This window comes from Elephantulus edwardii, unplaced genomic scaffold (assembly GCF_000299155.1).
Source record: "Elephantulus edwardii isolate Elephantulus edwardi_28Jun2011 unplaced genomic scaffold, EleEdw1.0 scaffold00051, whole genome shotgun sequence".
NCBI lineage: Eukaryota > Metazoa > Chordata > Mammalia > Macroscelidea > Macroscelididae > Elephantulus > Elephantulus edwardii.
The window spans coordinates 15,449,222-15,466,821 of record NW_006399801.1 but is presented as its reverse complement, the minus strand read 5'-3'; the positions used below and the strand labels follow the sequence as shown (position 1 = coordinate 15,466,821).

General features: G+C 41.7%; 1 protein-coding gene across 1 annotated transcript in view; it reads left to right on the top strand.

The window, feature by feature from the left end:
* The window catches only part of HUNK (hormonally up-regulated Neu-associated kinase), a 193,908-nt gene that overhangs the window by 135,525 nt on the left and 40,783 nt on the right, over positions 1-17,600 (top strand). The window contains exon 5 of the mRNA XM_006886755.1: positions 7,761-7,888. Within this exon, the coding sequence (XP_006886817.1) occupies positions 7,761-7,888 (128 nt within the window). The remainder of the gene's footprint in view (positions 1-7,760; positions 7,889-17,600) is intronic.

Sequence of the window (17,600 nt, the reverse complement as noted above, 5' to 3'; positions counted from 1 at the left end):
GTACTGAAGAGCAATGGTGTCTCTCTGGAGACAAAGGTGTGTTTGATACAGGCCATGGTCTTCACAATCACTTGTTATGCATCAGAGAGTTGGACAATGACTAAAGAGGATAGAAGGAGAATTGATGCCTTTGAGCTGTGGTGCTGGAGAAGAGTATTGAGAATACCATGGACTGCTAGGAAAACAAACAGATTTGTCCTGGAAAGGGTTAAACCGGGTGGCTCCTTGGAGGCAAGGATTCCGAGGCTCCGTCTAACATATTTTGGACATGTTTTGAGGAGAGACCGGTCCTTAGAGAGGGACATCATGCTTGGGAGGGTGGAGGGACAGCGCAGGAGGGGAAGGCCCTCTATGATGTGGATTGATTCAGTGACTGGGGTAATCGGGATGGGAGTGTCAGAGACAGTGCGATTGGCACAGCACAGAGTAGAGGTTAGGGTTGTTGTACATAGGGTCGCTATGAGTCACAAGCGACTCGATGGCACATAGCAACAACAATAACCACCAAACACTGTCTACCATGGGTAACCATTATCACATTTGACACATCAGTGTCATAGTGTTAACATCACAGCCACCACGATTTACCTCTGTACAGCAAATGGACAGACCAGTACTATATCACTTAGAAGAAGGTTTGACCAAAACCAATTAAAATTAGGCCTGAGTGCCACAGATCAAAATCATCCACCTTTGGCTTGGTAGTATAATTTTCTATCCATTAGGCCAACAAAATGGTCCTAGCAGAATTTTTTAAAAAGAAACCGACTTACAAATTAATTATAACCATCCCTAGCATACTTCAGCTCACATACTTCAGGTGTATTGTCAAGAGGGATCAGTCCTTGGTAAAAGAAATGATGCTAGGAGAGGTGGAGGATCATTGAAAGAGAGGAAGACCCTCAGTTACATGGATTGAGGTGGAGGTCTTGAGAATGGTGCAGGATAGGACAGGGTTCCGATCTGTTGTTCATGGGATCAGTATGAGTTCTAGTTGCTTGGAAGGCACCTAACAACAATGAAATAAAAAAGAAGAGAAACCTGAAATGTTTAAGGTAGCACATTAATTTAATGCAATTCTAATGTATGTGGGAACTTAACTGCTGCACCCTCAGTAAGAACATAGTTCTACCTGCTGGGCATAGGTGTCTGGAGCTTGGTAGGCTGGCCTGGTGATGACTGAATGCCGTCATCACTTCTCACTCATCCAGTGGCTTTCAAGTTTGTGTGAGTCAGAATCCCCTGGAGGACCTGATGAACTCAGAGGGTTGGTGTCACCCTATGAGTTTCTGACTTGGATGGTCTGGGATGTTATTCTTAAATGCCATTGAGTCCACTATAACTTGTAGTAACAGACAGGAACCTTGTGCTATCCTGTGCCTGCCTCATGATCTATACCGTGTTCAAGCCTGCTGTTACACTCGCTGTGCCAGTCTATCTCAATGAACAGCATCCTCTCTTTCCCTGGGAGGGTACCTACGAATTTGCATTTCTATCTAGTTCATAGGAGAGGTGAGGTTATTGGTCTGAGGCCCACACTTTTAGGGGTCATTGCATTATTCTGATGATCAGGAGGTGTTCTTTTCCTCAGATATAAGTGCAAACACATCAGTGACAAATGAAGTCCACCCTTGTACCTGCCTCATTAGCCCTGTGACAGTGAACCTGGTGTTTCTTGGCAAAAGTTTAGTGGCACAAATGATTAACCATGAAGCCACAAGTTGCAGGCTGATGGATTGGACGCATCCAGAGGTGTTGCAGAACTAAGGCGTGACAGTCCACCTCCAGAAGGCCACAGCCTTGAGAACCCTGCACAGCTGTTCTGCGCCACACACCTGGCATCACCATGAGGCAGGATCAACTCGACAGAAACTGCCACCACCAAGCCTCAGTGTAAAAGGAAGTACTGAAATTGGAGAGAGGCCTTGGTTTTCTGGTGGTCAGCTAATGTCCTAGATAGTAATGGGTTTGTAAAATATCTTGGTATTCCGTCACCAAGAGAATAAAAATTAGAACTGCTGAACTCCTGAGAAGGTATCCATGCTCCTCAACCTCAGAGACACAGTATGTTGTTGTTATGTGCCGTCAAGTCGTTTGCGACTCATAGCGACCCTGTGTACAACAGCCCCAAACCCTGCTCTATCCTGTGCCAATCACATTGCCTCTGACACACCCATCCCAATTACCCCAGTCACGAATCAGTCCATGTCACAGAGGGTCTTTCCCTCCTGCGCTGTCCCTCCACCCTACCAAGCATGATGTGCCTCTCCAAGGACCAGTCCCTCCTCACAACATGTCCAAAGTATGTCAGACGAAGCCCCAGAATCCTTGCCTCCAAGGAGTAGCCTGGTTTAACCCTCTCCAGGATGAATCTGTTTGTTTTCTTGGCAGTCCATGGTACATTCAATACTCTTCTCCAGCACCACAGCTCAAAGGCATCAATTCTCCTTCTATCCTCCCTATTCATTGTCCAACTCTCTGATGCATAACAAGTGATTGCAAAAACCATGGCCTGTATCAGGCGCACCTTAGTCTCCAGAGAGACATCGTTGCTCTTGAGTACTTTAGAGAAGTCCCTAACAGCAGACTTTCCCATCGCAATACATTTTTTTATTTCCTGGCTGCTGGTGCCAAGAGTGTTGACCGTGGAGCTGAGCAAACTGAAGCTGTGAACAATCTCAATTTCTTTGCCATCCATCCTGATGCTACCAATTGGTCCAGTGGTGAGAACCTTTTGTCTTCTTGACATTGAGCCTCAGGCTATACTGAAGGCTGCAGTCCTTGACCCTCTGCAGTAAGTGCATGGGGTCCTCCTCAGTTTCGGCAAGCAGGGCTGTGTCATCTGCATAACGCAGATTGTTAATAGATCTTTCACCAATCCTGACACCACACTTCTCCTTATAGAGCCCACCGTCTCGGATAATCTGCTCTGCATACAGGCTGAAAAAGTATGGAGATAGGACACATCCCTGGCGTACATCCTTCCCAATTTTGAACCATGCGGTGTTACCCTGCTCTGTTCTGTCAGCTACCTCTTGGTCCAAGTATAGGTTTCGCATTAGCACAATTAAATGTTCTGGGATTCCCATTCTTCTCAGAGTCAGCCACATTTTGAGACACAGTATAGTGTGGATAAAATACTTATCTGTGTAAAGAAATAATACTGTGTAAGTATCAGGCTTAGTGTCTGAGTATTCACAGAACTCATTGAATTGGGACCAACTCAAGGCTGACCCTCCTGTGGTTTTCAGAAGCTGTAAATTGCACAGGAAGAGATGGTCCATTTTTCTCCTCCAGAGCCACTGGTCGATTCCATCCACCAGAGACACTGCTTTTGGGTAAACAGGGTACCTCCGACAGACTGCTCTGTCAGAGCTCACTGTATTAAATCTAAGATTATGGTACACAGAAGCTGAATGGAGACATGCCTTCATTATCTAGTGCTGCTTAAACGGAGAGATCACGAGTGAGTGGCTTTAACAAACAAACATTTGTTTTCTCAGTTTAGGAGACTTGAGGTCCAAATTCAGGCTACTGTCTCTAGGGGAAGACTTCTTTCCTCTCTCCGTCTGCTCTGGAGGAAGGTCCTTATCTCTTTTAGCTCCTGCTCCTGGGTGATCTTCATGTGGCTTGGTGTCTCTCATCTCCCATGTCTATTTTCCCACTTGTCTCTCTTAATTCCTTTCATGTCTCAAAAAGATGAACTAAAGTCACCCTCTTTACTAATTGACACAACAAAGATGGCCTCTTCCCAAATGAGATAATAACTACAGGCATAGAGGTTAGGGTAGTAGCACATAATTCTGTGGGGGAGTCACAATAAGGGACTGAATAAAAAATGTTTTTTTCTTTGCTACTCAGCTCACAGGACTCCAGTTCTGTCTAAATATTAGGCTTCTGCTATCTAACACAGGAGCCCTGCTAGTGCAATGTTTAAATGATGTCAGTGCTCAGGTGTTAACCAAAAAGTCAACATTTTGAGCCTGGTAGCCATTCCTTAGGAGAAAGATAGAACCACATGCATGCTTCAGTGAGGATTACGGCCTTAGAAACCCTACGGGGAGATTCTCCTCTGTCCTGTAGGATCACTGTGAGTTGGAACTGACTTGACAACAATAGTCTTGGGATTTTTAGAAAATTTATTACCATTTTGACATCTTAACATAAAATTGTCTTTAAAACTCATTAACTACCAAAACCAAACCACCCCCTTGAGTCAGTCCACTCTCATGGCTTCCAGCATCAATAGCAGTAGGTAATCCACCATAGTACACAAATTGACAGATGCTCTGTGGCTCAAACATATAACCCTTTATAACCCTTTCCTTACCCCCTTATCTAGCTCTCTCTCCCGACCTCAGTTCTTTAACTCTTATCATGGGTTGCCCAGATTCCCAAGTTCAAAGACTACCACCTCCTCTTTGAATATCTGTTATTTATTTTCTCTTACACCTGTATTACACCTCTCCACTCCCACTCAGACTGTAATAAGTACATGCTGTATTTCCTGCCGCAGCTCACTGCTCCTCATTTTGAGCCTCTTTAATCCATTTATACCAGATGACCCCTTCCCAGTTACTGGGCCATGGAAATGTTATTTGTGGAGCATCTATTCATAACTTAGAGGATCTGTTTCACTAAGTCCCCACAGGGAAATACTTCTTCAAGCATCTCTGTGTTTCTGCATTGTATTAGCCCTTCAGTGTTCAGCTATTAACTGAAAGGTTAGTGGTTCGGATTCATCCAGAGATATGTCACAGGAGAAATCAGTTCTGATTTTGGAAGATCACGACCATTGAAACCCTGTAGAACACAGTTCTACTCTGAAAACTTTGGGTTCACCAAGAGTTTTGGAGTCCTGGTGGCCTCGTTTGTTGTGCAGCTAACCCAAAGGTGTCCCATTTAGGGTAGTTCAAACCATCCACCAGTGGCTCCACAAAAGAAAGATGGAGGCTCCTCCCATGGGATTTGCAGCCTCTGTGGACTCCCCGGAGGGTCAGTGACGAGTTGCTCCTGGCTCTTCAACAATGAGATTGAGGTTTTGAGGTGAGTTTGGCTTTATGCCTTGTGCATTCGTATCTCCACTTCTTGGTTCATGCTGTTTATCTTCCCCACTTTTTCGTCTGGTGGAGCGGCCTTGCTTTTTCTTCACTAATTTGGAAATCTTTGTCTCTTAATGGAACTCCTTTTTTGGTCAGGGAAGGTACAGTTCAGCATTTCCCCATTTTATTTGTCTTCTTTCATCATCATGTGAAAGAGTTGTGCTTATTTATTTGTTGTTTGTTTATTGCGATCCTTACTTCTGAGCTCCATAATAGCAGAGCCTTGTCTGTTTCCCACAGTGCTGAGCTCCAGGATGGCAGATTGGCACCTCTCTGGTAGGTTGAATCCACTGGTTCCTCCATGAGAGAAAGATAGGCAGTCTCCTGCCGTGTGATTTACAGCCTCTAAAAATCCACTGTAGGGTCAGCTGCCAGTCAGTTCCAACTCGAAGGTGTACAGTAAAAAGAAAATGTTGTTTAAGGTAGAGAGTATGTAGCAAACATTTGTGGAGTGAATGTTTTACTATCTGTCTTCCTTACTGGATTGTGAGTTACTGTGCAGGACAGGTCTTTGTGCATGTCTGAAATTAGATCTCCGGCTGGAACCAGGGCCTGTACCTGCCTTTATATGGGGGGCTGTGACTCAGGGGTGCCTTGATGGGACTGAGCCTCAGGGGCCTTAATTTCAACCACTCTCTCATTGAATTTGCTTTGACTGGAAATCCTATTGCCTCTTTTAAAAATGTATTCCCTTGGGCTCTTTTGAATACTTGAGGCCTCTTGGCAAGCATGCATTTCTTCCCCATCAGGACATCTCATCAAAATGATATTAGGTTTGTACCTCAGGAAAATAATGATCCACCAGGAATGGCTTTGGATGTAAGCAGCTAAGTGCTTTCAAAAGACATTTGAACTACATCTTAGATGTTGGGACAAGAGCAGGTGAACATCTCCCAAAAAAAACCCCAGTAAAACAAAACAAAAAAAAAATGGAGGATAGGAAAGAGACCCTTACAAGAAATGTCTCAGACTATGGCCAGAGCTGAATTCAGGCAGAACCCAGCACCATTTTTGATAAGAGGCTTGCACTTCTGAGCTGTAAGCGGTAACTAGGTACATCGGTTAGGTGATTTCTTGTACTTGCATGGAGAGTTCCATATTTTTTAATCCAAACTCTTCCACGTCCCACTTTGTAACTACTTGGTAAAGGACAAAATTACAAGAATATTTTTTAAAAAATTATAGTAAAGTAGAACAAAAATTTACTATTTTAACTATTGCTAAATGTATAAATCAGTAACATTAATCACATCCAAAATGCTATGCAGCTACTTAAAGCCGTTTGCACCCAAGTGGGCTTGCCCTAAGGGTGACATGTGTGTCTCAGAGGAACTGTGCCCTGCCTGGTTTTTTGGAAGCAGGCCACAGGACTTTTTCTGAGCCCGTCTGGGCAGACTTGAACCTCTAGCCTTTTGGTTAGTAGTGAAACATGTTAACTATTATTTATACTATCCAGTGCAACCCTTATCATCATATAGTTCCCATTTCCCCCTGCCCCTCCATCTTCCTAACACAGAAATTCTCCCTTTCTCCCTGTTGCCAGCCTCTGGGAAATTCCTAATAAACTTTAGTCATTATGCATTTGCCTATACTAGATATTTCATATAAGTGGAATCATACATATAATATTTGTCCTTTTGGTGTCTGACTTATTTCACGTATCCTAATGTTTTGTTTTGTGGGTTTTATTTTTACTTTTATATATATATATATATATTGGTTTACTTACAAGGTTCGTATACATTGTGTTTCACACTATTATTCATTCCTATTGTGTTTTGTACAATCATTCTCAAGCATTATGTTTTATAAAATCAATCACCATTGGACTTTGCCCATCATTATTACCCTACCTTTTCAGATCCCTGCCGGATCCTTCCCATTTCCTTCACTCCCTTCCTCCATGCACCAAACTGTGCATCCCTGTGGTTTTACCCCTACACATCCTCACCCCTCTGCTCCCACCCCTTCCCACCTGGTCTCCATACATGTTTTACTAGTTATCCTTCTATTTTTATAATAATGGTCTTATACAGTTTTTGTCCTTATGAGACTGAGTTAGTTCCCTCAGCATAATGCTCTCCAGTCTCTTCAAAGTTATATAGTATTTTTAAAGAGGTATCATGAATTTCTTCAATCAGAACTTCATTTCTGTCTATGACTGTATTATTGTATTATTTACATTGTGCATGTACACCACATTTTATTTATCTGTCTCCTGGTAGATTTTCAGGTTGCTACCACCTTGAGGCTATTGTGAATAGTATTGTAACAAACATTGGTGTGTAAGTAGAAATATTTTCAAATTCTTAACATCTCCCAAGCATTGTCTTTGTGAGTTAGTCTAGACTTGTGTTGACTTCTTCCTATCCTACTATTAGGAGAGATCAATAAATGGTTTTCCTTTTGTAGAAGATGGGTCTTTTAAGCTTCTTCTTCATCCTAGGTTCCTTGTCAAGTCTTCATAATTCATGCTCTCTCCCAGGCCTTTCACCATTGATGCTGCAATGTGGTATCAGGGATTCTAGAAAGATGACTGTGAAAAAGGCTGATTGGGGTTGGCATCAAAGTGATAGTAATGAAGCTTCAGCTAAGCCTGTGTCCTTTGTCTCCCTGACCCTCAAGGCCTTATCTGGTCTCTCTTGTCTGTCTTTTCAGAGGTGTGAACATGTATGCCATGCTGACGGGGACCCTGCCTTTCACAGTGGAGCCTTTTAGCTTGAGAGCTTTGTACCAGAAGATGGTGGACAAAGAAATGAACCCCCTCCCCACCCAGCTCTCCACAGGTAACTCTCCTGCCTCTATCTTTCTTTTGCAGCATGGTATTATGACTCTACTTGATTCATGGGGTTGCGTGCATTCAAGCCCTTCCTTAGCAACAAGAGTTAAAACAAGAGGATGTAGTGGATTTCTGTAGAATTCTTGCCTTCCATGCAGGAGACCCAAGTTCAATTCCAATCACTGTGCCATATGTGTAGTCTGTTCACAGAGGCCTGTGTGATGTTATGATGTAGAACACATTTCAGCAGAGCTTCCAGATTAAAGCAGACTAAAAAGAAAGGCCCTGTGTCTTGGTTAGCTAGTGCTCTGGAATCAGAAATACCACAAGGGATTGGCTAAAACAAACAGAAATTTATTTTTTCACAGATTAGGAGGCTAAGAGTACAAATTCAGAGTGCTGGCTGTAGGGGGAATCCCTCTCTCTGTTGACTTTGAGGAAAGGTCCTTATTCCTTGACACCTTGGTGATTTTCATGTGACTTGGCATGTGTCTTCTTTCATCTTTGCTTCCTCTCTAAAGAAAGATTGATTTAAGACACACCATACACCTATCCAGATGCAGCCCTGGTTGCATTCACCAGTAATCTATGCCAGGAAATTTGGAGGCCAGCTGTCTGGCTGACTAACTAGAAGAGATTAAGATTTGTTCCCATTCTCAAGAAAATTAATCCAACAGAATATAGAAACTATTGAACAATATCATTCATATCACATGCAGCAAAATACTACTGAAGATCATTCAAATACGGCTAGAAAGTACATAAATAGGGGAGTGCCAGAAGTTCCAGCTGGACTTAGAAGAGGCCGTAGCACCAGGGATATCATTGCTGATGTCAAGAGGATCCTGGCTGAAAGTAAAGACTATCAGAAGAATGTCTTTTTTTACTGACTGTGCAAAGGCATTTGAATGTGTGGATCATAACAATGGCTAACATTTAGGAGAATGGGAGTCCCAGAGCACTTAATCATGTTCATGTGAAATCTATTCCTAGACCCAGAGGCTATTGTACAGAGCAAAGAAACGCTTGTTATTGTTGATTACCATTGAGTCAAGCACAACTCTTAGCAACCCTATGAACAAAAGGCCTGACGCCTTTCTATAACTATTGTCATTTATCAAAGTTCATAGAATATCTATATGGTTTAAAATTAAGAAAGGTATATGTCAAGAAAGATTGCATCCTATCTCCATATCTGTTTAATCTGTATGCTGAGCAAATTATTTGAAAAGCTAGACTCTTGATGAGGAATATGGTATTAAGATCAGAGGACGACTCGTCAACAACCTGTGTTATTGCTTGCTGAACAACCGTGCTTGCTGAAAGTGAGAACTTGAAGCACTTGTTGAATCCAATATGGATTGCATCTCAACATCGAGAAAATGATTCTTACCTCTAGACCAATAGGCAACATCATGATAGATGGAGGAAAAAAATCAAGTTGTCAATGATTTCATCTTACTTGGATCTGAAGTCAAACTCTTGGTACTAGCAGTCAGGAAATAACATATTGTACCGGGAAGGTCTGTGTCAGGGACTTCTTCAAATTATTGAGGAGCAATAATACCAATTTTTGGATTAAGGTCTGCGTGATTCAAGACATGATTTTTCCAGTCACTTGCTATGTGTCAGAGAGCTGGAAACAAACAAGTATCACAGAAGCAGAATTGATGCATTTAAGCTGTGCTGTAGGAGAGGAGTCCTGAATATCCTGTGGACTGCCAAAAGATAAATTTGTCTTTGAGAAAGTGCAGCCAGAGTGATCCTTGGAGCCAAAGATGATAAAGTTTCACCTCGCATACTGGGCATGTTGCTAGAAGAGGTTATTCCTTAGAGACAGACATCATGCTTGGAAAGGCGGAGGGTCAGCAAAGGAAAGGAAGACCCTCAACCAAATGGATTGACACGGTGACTGTCGCAGTGGACTCTAGTTTATCAGAAAGTGTGGGGTGGCACACGATAGGACAAGGTTCAGAACTGTTGTTCATAGAATCACTGTGGGTTGTATTCCACTTGATGGCACCTAACAACAATATGAGATACACTTACCCTATACCTTTAATAGAACATAGACAAGCCATTCCCAAATAGGATTATAAACACAAGGTAAGATTTATAACACATATTTGGGGGTGGGGGAAATAATTTAATCTACAGCACCTGGCAGTGTTCTTAAAATCAGGCTGTGAAAACCCTCTGGACCATTAAATAGTCTTATCCACAGTCCGTCTTAGGCATGGCCTAGTACCTGGCAGTGCTGTGCTGGGAGTGGTCATAAACTGGGGCTGACTCAAAGGCAGGTGTCAACGCCTTAAAAATTAATGTCAAGAAGGGGGTTGATTTTTACTCCACTCTCTCTACTTGCCTTTGAGGCAGAACTGACTTATAACTGACCGTCCATTGAGTTTCCAAGGCTGTAAATCACACAGGAGGAAATTACCAGTGATCAATTCAAATCTCCAGAGAGGCATGGCCTCTAGACTGCTGGGGGACTAGGTCACCTGAGCTCCATCTTTAAACAGCTGCTTCCTTTAATTGGCCTTAGATTTCTTTTCTGTTATGATTCTGAAACCCTCATTTCCTCCTTCCTCCTCCTGCACACTGCTCCCCTAAGACACACATCACAAAAGGATATTGTAATAGAATTGAGAATCCAGAAATCAGCCCATCTACCTGTGGTCAACTGATTTTTGACAAGGAGATGAAATCAGTTAAGTGGGGAAATGACAGCCTTTTTAACAAATGGTGCTGGCAAAATTGGAAAGCTGTATGCAGAAGACTCAAACAAGATCCGCACCTCACTCCATATACAAAAACCAACTCAAGGTGGATCATGGACCTAGGTCTAAAACCAAGGACTTTAAACTTCATTCAAGAAAAGCTTGGAAGAACTTTAGTGGTCCTAATCCACAACATAAAAAGGCTTCCAAGTATCCTGAAAAATCTACAACCAGGAGAAGATAAAATAGATGAATGGGACCTTCTAAGAATCAAATCCCTATGCACCTCCAAAAACCTTTTCCAATAGAGTAAAAAGGGAAGCCACAGACTGCGAAAAAGTATTTGGTAATGACATGTCAGATAAGGGACTTATATCCGGAATTTATAAAATACTTGAACATCACAAGAAGATAAAAGTAAATAATCCAATTGAGAAATGGGCACAGGATATGAACAGACACTTCACCGAAGAAGACATTCAGATGGCCAACAAGCACATGAAGAAATGTTCAAAGTCCCTAGCTCTAAGAGAGATGCAAATCAAAACAACTATGAGATATCATCTCACCCCAGTAAGAATAGCAAAATTTAGCAGAACAGCAAGCAACAAATGCTGGCGAGGATGTGGAGAAACTGGAACTCTTATTCACAGTGGATGGGAGTATAAGATGGTGCAACCATTGTGGAAGGCGGTGTGGCGCTTTCTCAAAAAATTGCAAATAGAGATACCATTTGACCCAGCAATCCCATTACTGGGAATATACCCCAGAGAGACCATGTCTGCCATCCAAGCAGATATAAGCACACCCATGTTTATCACAACTTTGTTTATAATAGCAAGAGTTGGAAGCAACCTAAGGGCCCATCAGCAAACGAATGGATAGAGAAGCTGTGGTATATTCACACAATGGAATACTACGCCGCATTGAAAAACAAGGAACTCATACAATATTATTCAAAATGGGTGACTCTGGAGGACATTATGCTAAGTGAAATATCTCAGTCACAAAGGGACAAATAGTGCATGGTGCCACTGTTGTAGAATGGGTCTGACATCAGGGTTGGGGTATGACAGAAAAAACTGGATAAATTATGTATATTATATTGAAACAGATGAGGGAAAGAACAGATTAGATATATGATTGAGTATTATGGTTAGCACAGCAATCCAGAATTAAGGTTGCATAGAGAAGTGTACTCAGGGTGGGGGCTGAGGGGGAAGGGATGGGGGAGTTGCATAATAATGAAGGAATTTTTTTTTTCTTTTTCTTTTCGGAGAGGGGAGTGAACTGGTGGGGAGGGGTGGGAAGGGAGAAAAGTGCGGCAATGAATGAATGGAAATCCAAAACCTCTGTAAATGTCTATTAAAATTAATTAAAAATGGATATTCTATTCCCTATATGAAAAAATAATAGTACCCATCATTGTTTAAAACTCACCATAATGTAATGCTGACTTTGCAAAGAGCGTCTTTATAACCACAGTTCCGTTATATCATCTTTAGTCAACTCAGTGTAAAGAAATACTAGTTTAAGGTGGGCCTGTGATTTGTTATTTGAGGTTTTGAGCCTGTTCAAAAGCTTTTACGTATGCACATATATAGGTTTGGTCACATGATTAAACAGAATCATCAAGTGTGTTTGAAAAATATTCCCGAACTTAAGCTTATTCACATTTCATTAAATAGTTTGCATTAAGATTTGATTTCAGACTTATTAATGCAGTCTGTGTGTGGGGGGGGCGAATGCTGTGGTCAATAAGCAGCATTCAGCTGCTAACTAAAAGGTTAGTAGTTTGAGCCCACCAGCTGCCCCTCAGGAGGAAGATATGAAAATCTGCTTTGTTTAGCAGCAAAGTGACTTAACCACAGTGCCACTAGTGCTCTTTTTTCCCCCCATAAAGGTTATAGCTTTGGAAATCTTATGGAGCCATTATTCTTATGTAGAATTGTTATGTGGCTATAATGTTCTTAATAGCCGTGTGTGAGTGCCCAACATTTAATGCTAGCACCTTTTTTCTTTTAGACCTCTAAGATGGGAGCCATGATCTCATTTGATGACAAATAATATTTAATGTTTGCAAATAATTGTAATCTTTTCAAACAGTCTCCTACATTGCTCCTATATTGCTGTTCTTGTGTACCATTGGTTAACTCATAGCTGAACTTCCAGCAGGTGTTCAGAAGCAGTATATCTCCCACAGAGCAGCTGGTAGATTTGAACCATGTGCCTTTGGGTGAGCAGTGCTGTGCCTTTCAACTGGGCCACTAGAGCTCCCTAATGGGTTATATAATCATAAATATTTCCATCTCTTAATGTGATTCTAGGGTTCTTGTTGGATGTTTAGCTGCTGTTGGTCAAAGTTCTTGGGTTCTCGTTATGATTTCTGATCCTGTTTTGTTAAATTATCCAGGGCAGGGGATCATAAGATTATGTTGTACCCCCTATCCCACAGTACCCACTGCCTTATTGTATCAATCAGGATAGGCCAGGTTATGCAGCAATAACAAACAGCTCTTGCATCTCTGTGGCTTAAGCCATCAAAGGTGTATTTCTCATGTGTGCTATAAATCTATCAGAGGTTGGATTGAGGGCCAAAGACTTTAACTATCTCATTCAGTTGGCTTCAGGCTGATAGCATAGCCACTATTTAAAACAATGCTGGCTTAGAAAGAGATTTTTAGAAGGTCTTTCATTAGCAATTCAATCTCCTTGAGAAAATATATCATCTCATAAACCCTTGCTTTCTAAAGTACTTCATGTGACCCCACACAGTTCACAGGGGATAGGAAAGTACAACCCTGCATGTGGTAAGTAGTGGAAAGCAAGAAATATTTGTGAGCCGTCTGCAGTGAGATGGGAAGAGAACAGTTCGGCCAGCGATTGTCTTTGGGCAGTTCAGGCATTGTCTGTTTTTTTGTGCTGTTTTTAACAGAAATACCACAGGTGGCTTCAACGAACAGAAGAAATTTACTGTTTCTCAGGAAAAGAGGGCAAAATTTGAATTGAGGGCATCTGTTTTAGGGAAGATTCACTATATGCTTTGGAGGAAATCTGACTCAGCTTCTCTAGTAATTATCAGCCATTCTATAATAATCTCCTTATCACATCTGCCTTTCACCTATTTGTGTTTACTTACTTTCATGTTTATTCTTTTTAGGTCTAAAACTTGCATAGTTTTAAGACAAACTCTGGTCTGTTTAACATAACAAAGAAGACGCTGTTCCTAAATGGGATTAGATACACGGGTATTTTCTTGTTAGGTGCTGTAGAGTTGACTACAATTTACCGGGACCCTCTGAACAATAGATCTGAATCTTGCCCTATCCTACATGGTCCTCATGATGATCTCCAATAAACTCAAACCCATTGTTACAGTCACTGTGTCCAACACATATTTTAGGGAGATACAGTTCAATCCATTGCAAATGTTCTGGCAATAGCACATAGATTAACAACACAAGAAAATCAGTCTCACTGTTGTAGAACATAGAAGCTCTGGTGGCTTAGCGTTAGATGTGTTACTAACCAAAAGTTTAGCTGTTTGAGGGAGCTCTGGTAGCCTAGTGGCAAGAAGCTGTGCAGCAATCCCGAAGGTGAGCGGTTCGAATCCATCAGATCCTCTCTGGAGAAGGAGGGGCAATCTCCTCCTGTGCCAGTCAGATTGGATTTGAAGGCGCACACACAAGAAAAGAAAAAAGAACAAACCAAAAAGTTTAGCTGTTTGAATCCCTCAGAAACTCTGAGGGAGAAAATGAGAAGTCTTCTCTTGCAAAGATTTACAGCTTTCGGAACCCAGTACAATTTGGAAGCATAAAATTCACCTTTATTATAGAGCATAATTTGCTTTTAACCCTCGGAAGTATTACCCCAAGGAGCCCTGGTAGTGCTGTGGTTGAGCTCTCAGTTGCTAACTGAAAGAACTGCAGTTAGAACCCACTACGTACTCTACAGGAAGAAAATAAGGCAATTAGCTCTCATAAACATTACAGGCTTGGAACCCTGTAGGGCACTTCCACCAAATGCTATAGGCTCTGAGGCCTACAAATTGAAATGGATTTGATGGCAATGGGTTTAGAATATTACTACAACCTTAGCAGCCTGGCCTCTAAGCTATTTTTAACTGTGGAAATTGAATTTACCATTAGAGATCTACATTGAGATCTACTCTTTTAAACAGTTATCTAAGTGAGATCAAGCTGACATCAGCAATTTAGAAGGCTAGATGAGAAGCTTAAGGAGCAATGAGTCAAAGTCAGTGGTGATGGAAAGATTTTAGGAAGAAGAGTGGGAATCGTTGCAGTTTGGCTAACGTAACCAGAGTTGTACATACAGAAGTTTTGAAATGGTGTATGACTATATGTTTTCACCGATATAAGTAAATTTACTGATAGAGAAGAAAAGAATGTTAAAAATAATTTGATCAAGACTGGCCTTAACTCACCCTTTCAGACAGGAACTTAATTCACCCCTATGGCTTCATTTTCTGTTAAACAATAGACAGGATCATAAGGTGAACAATCAAGCAGCATTTCTCCAGGCCAGGGGGCAAGAAGAGCTAGAGGATGAGTGGAAGTGAGCATAACAGGGAGGAAGTGGGGAAGAGTGCTGCTATAATGTGGGGAATAGAATTAATGCCATATAATAAAAGGTGTCGGAATGACTAAATGGGAAAGCAACTTGCTCTATAAATTTTCACTCAGAGTACAAAAAGCTAAGTTAAAAGAGTTCGAAGGTAATTCTAAGAAAGAAATATTTTAAAATGTTCCAAGCAATTTCCGCATCACTGGAGCCCGAGCCCAGCCTCACACTTTGCCTGGTTTGAGCAGACAGCTTTACTTTGACCTTAACCTCTGTGTGTGCTCGTTAAGGATCTTCACATTCCCGCAGGACTCTTTTGTCTTTGCCTGTCAAATATGTATTGCATTTCTATATGTGATATCCAATTAGGATCTGAACTTCTTTCTCTTTAACTGGTAGAATATATACATCTCTCCCCTCAACTAGGACTTTAAAACATTTTGTGCTGGGGAGCAGGCAGAATACTTACACATAATAAATGCTTAGTGAAGCTGCATTGGTGAGTCTGGGCTTACAGATCAAAGTATACAAACCAATAAAAAGTATGTTTTTAAAACTTTTAGAAAAACGTAAAACACCAAGTGTTTGTTAGTCTTAGAAAGGGAACCTAACAGAAATTTAACTGAGTAAGGTTGAGAATGGCCAGCACATTAGGACCCAGAACCTTGAGCCAGCCACCCACGCAGCCCTGGGTATCTTGTTTATAGAGCACAGGGCTTTGGGTTTGAAGATGAGCTGCTGTCTTCTGTCAGCATTCTGTTTTTGTAACCTTCTGACCTGTGCATTCCACCCAGCTTAGATAGATAGATGTGGCTGTCACTGTTGTCTCTGATGCGTGGTGACCTTATGGACAGTAGTACGAACCATCCTCAGGATCACCAGCATGTTCAAGTCCATCATGTAGCCGTGGTGCTAGTTATTTCACTGAGGTCCTCCCTCAACCTCTCTGACACTCTGCATCCCCAAGTGTGGTATCTTTCCCCAATGCCCCGTGATGACAGTCCATAGGAATGTCGTGATCAATAAGATTTTCATTGACTGATTATCAGGAGTACTTCACTAAGCCTTTCCGCATAATCTGTCGTAGTCTAGAAGTGCTGCTGAGACCTGTCCACCCTGGTGACGCTGCTGGTCTTTGAAATGCAGATGACAAAGCCTCCAGCATCATAGCAAAAAACTACCACACAACATGACAAACTGACAGACGAGTGGTAGCCAACCAACCTTGCCCATTTAGCTTGTGTGCTTATGTCTGAAAATAGTAGTTTGTGTGTAACAAGAACAACCACAACCCCCCCCCCAAAACCCCAAAACCCCCACCATCCAACTTCATTGCTGTTGAGTCAGCTCCACCCCAGAGTTGATCTCATGGAGTTTCTGCAGCTGTAAACCACACAGGAGGAGATCGCCTAGCTTCCTGCTGATGAATAATAGTTGGGAGATCCAAACCAGCAGAGAAGTGCAGCCTTTGGGTTAGCATACGTTCACCAGACCTTCCTAGCAGTCACAAGAGGAGCTGCCATGTATGGAATTACCATGTGTAGTTTCTGTGAGTGCTTTTGGTATATGATCCTTATCACAACAGCTCTTCTTGTATTGCCATTATCTACCATCGAAGAAACGGAGTCCTAGAGAAATGAAGCAGCTTCTCAGGTTTTCACTTCTGTCTCCTTTACCTTTAAACCTAGAATTCCCTGTTCTGCTGTGCTGTCTGGCTCTCTTTTCTTTTTATTAATTAGTATCACAAAGTCTCCTAGATTTGCACTTGTTTACTGTTGTTCTTGCATAAATATCTTACGGACACAATCTTGAATGATCCAGGAAGCATCAAAAGAAGATGGAAGGGATACACAGACTCACTATGCCAAAAAGAATTGATTGACACAAAAAAATTTCAGGAAGTACCATATGAACAAAAGCCAGTGGTGATGGAAAGTGAAGTTCAGGCAGCACTGAAGGCATTGGCAAAAAATAGGGCTCCAGGAATTGATGGAATATTAATTGGCATTTTTGAACTAACAGATGAAGCCCTTGATATGCTCACTAGTTTATGCCAGGAAATTTGGAGGACAGCGGCCTGACCGACTGACTGGAAGAGATCCAAATTTGTCCCCTTTCCCAAGAAAGGTGATCCAACAGAATGTGGAAACTGTCAGACAATATCATTAATATCTCATGCAAACAAAATCATTCAAAATACATTGACAGGGAACTGCTGGAAGTACAAGCTGGTTTTAGAAGAGGCTGCTGCACCAGGGATATAGTTACTAATGTCAGATGGATCCTCATTGAAAGCAGAGAATCCTAAAATAAGGTGTATTTATGTTTTATTGACTAAGCAAAGGCATTTGACTGCGTGGATCATAACAAATTATGGGAATCCCGGAACACTTAAAATTGTGCTCATGTGGAATCTAT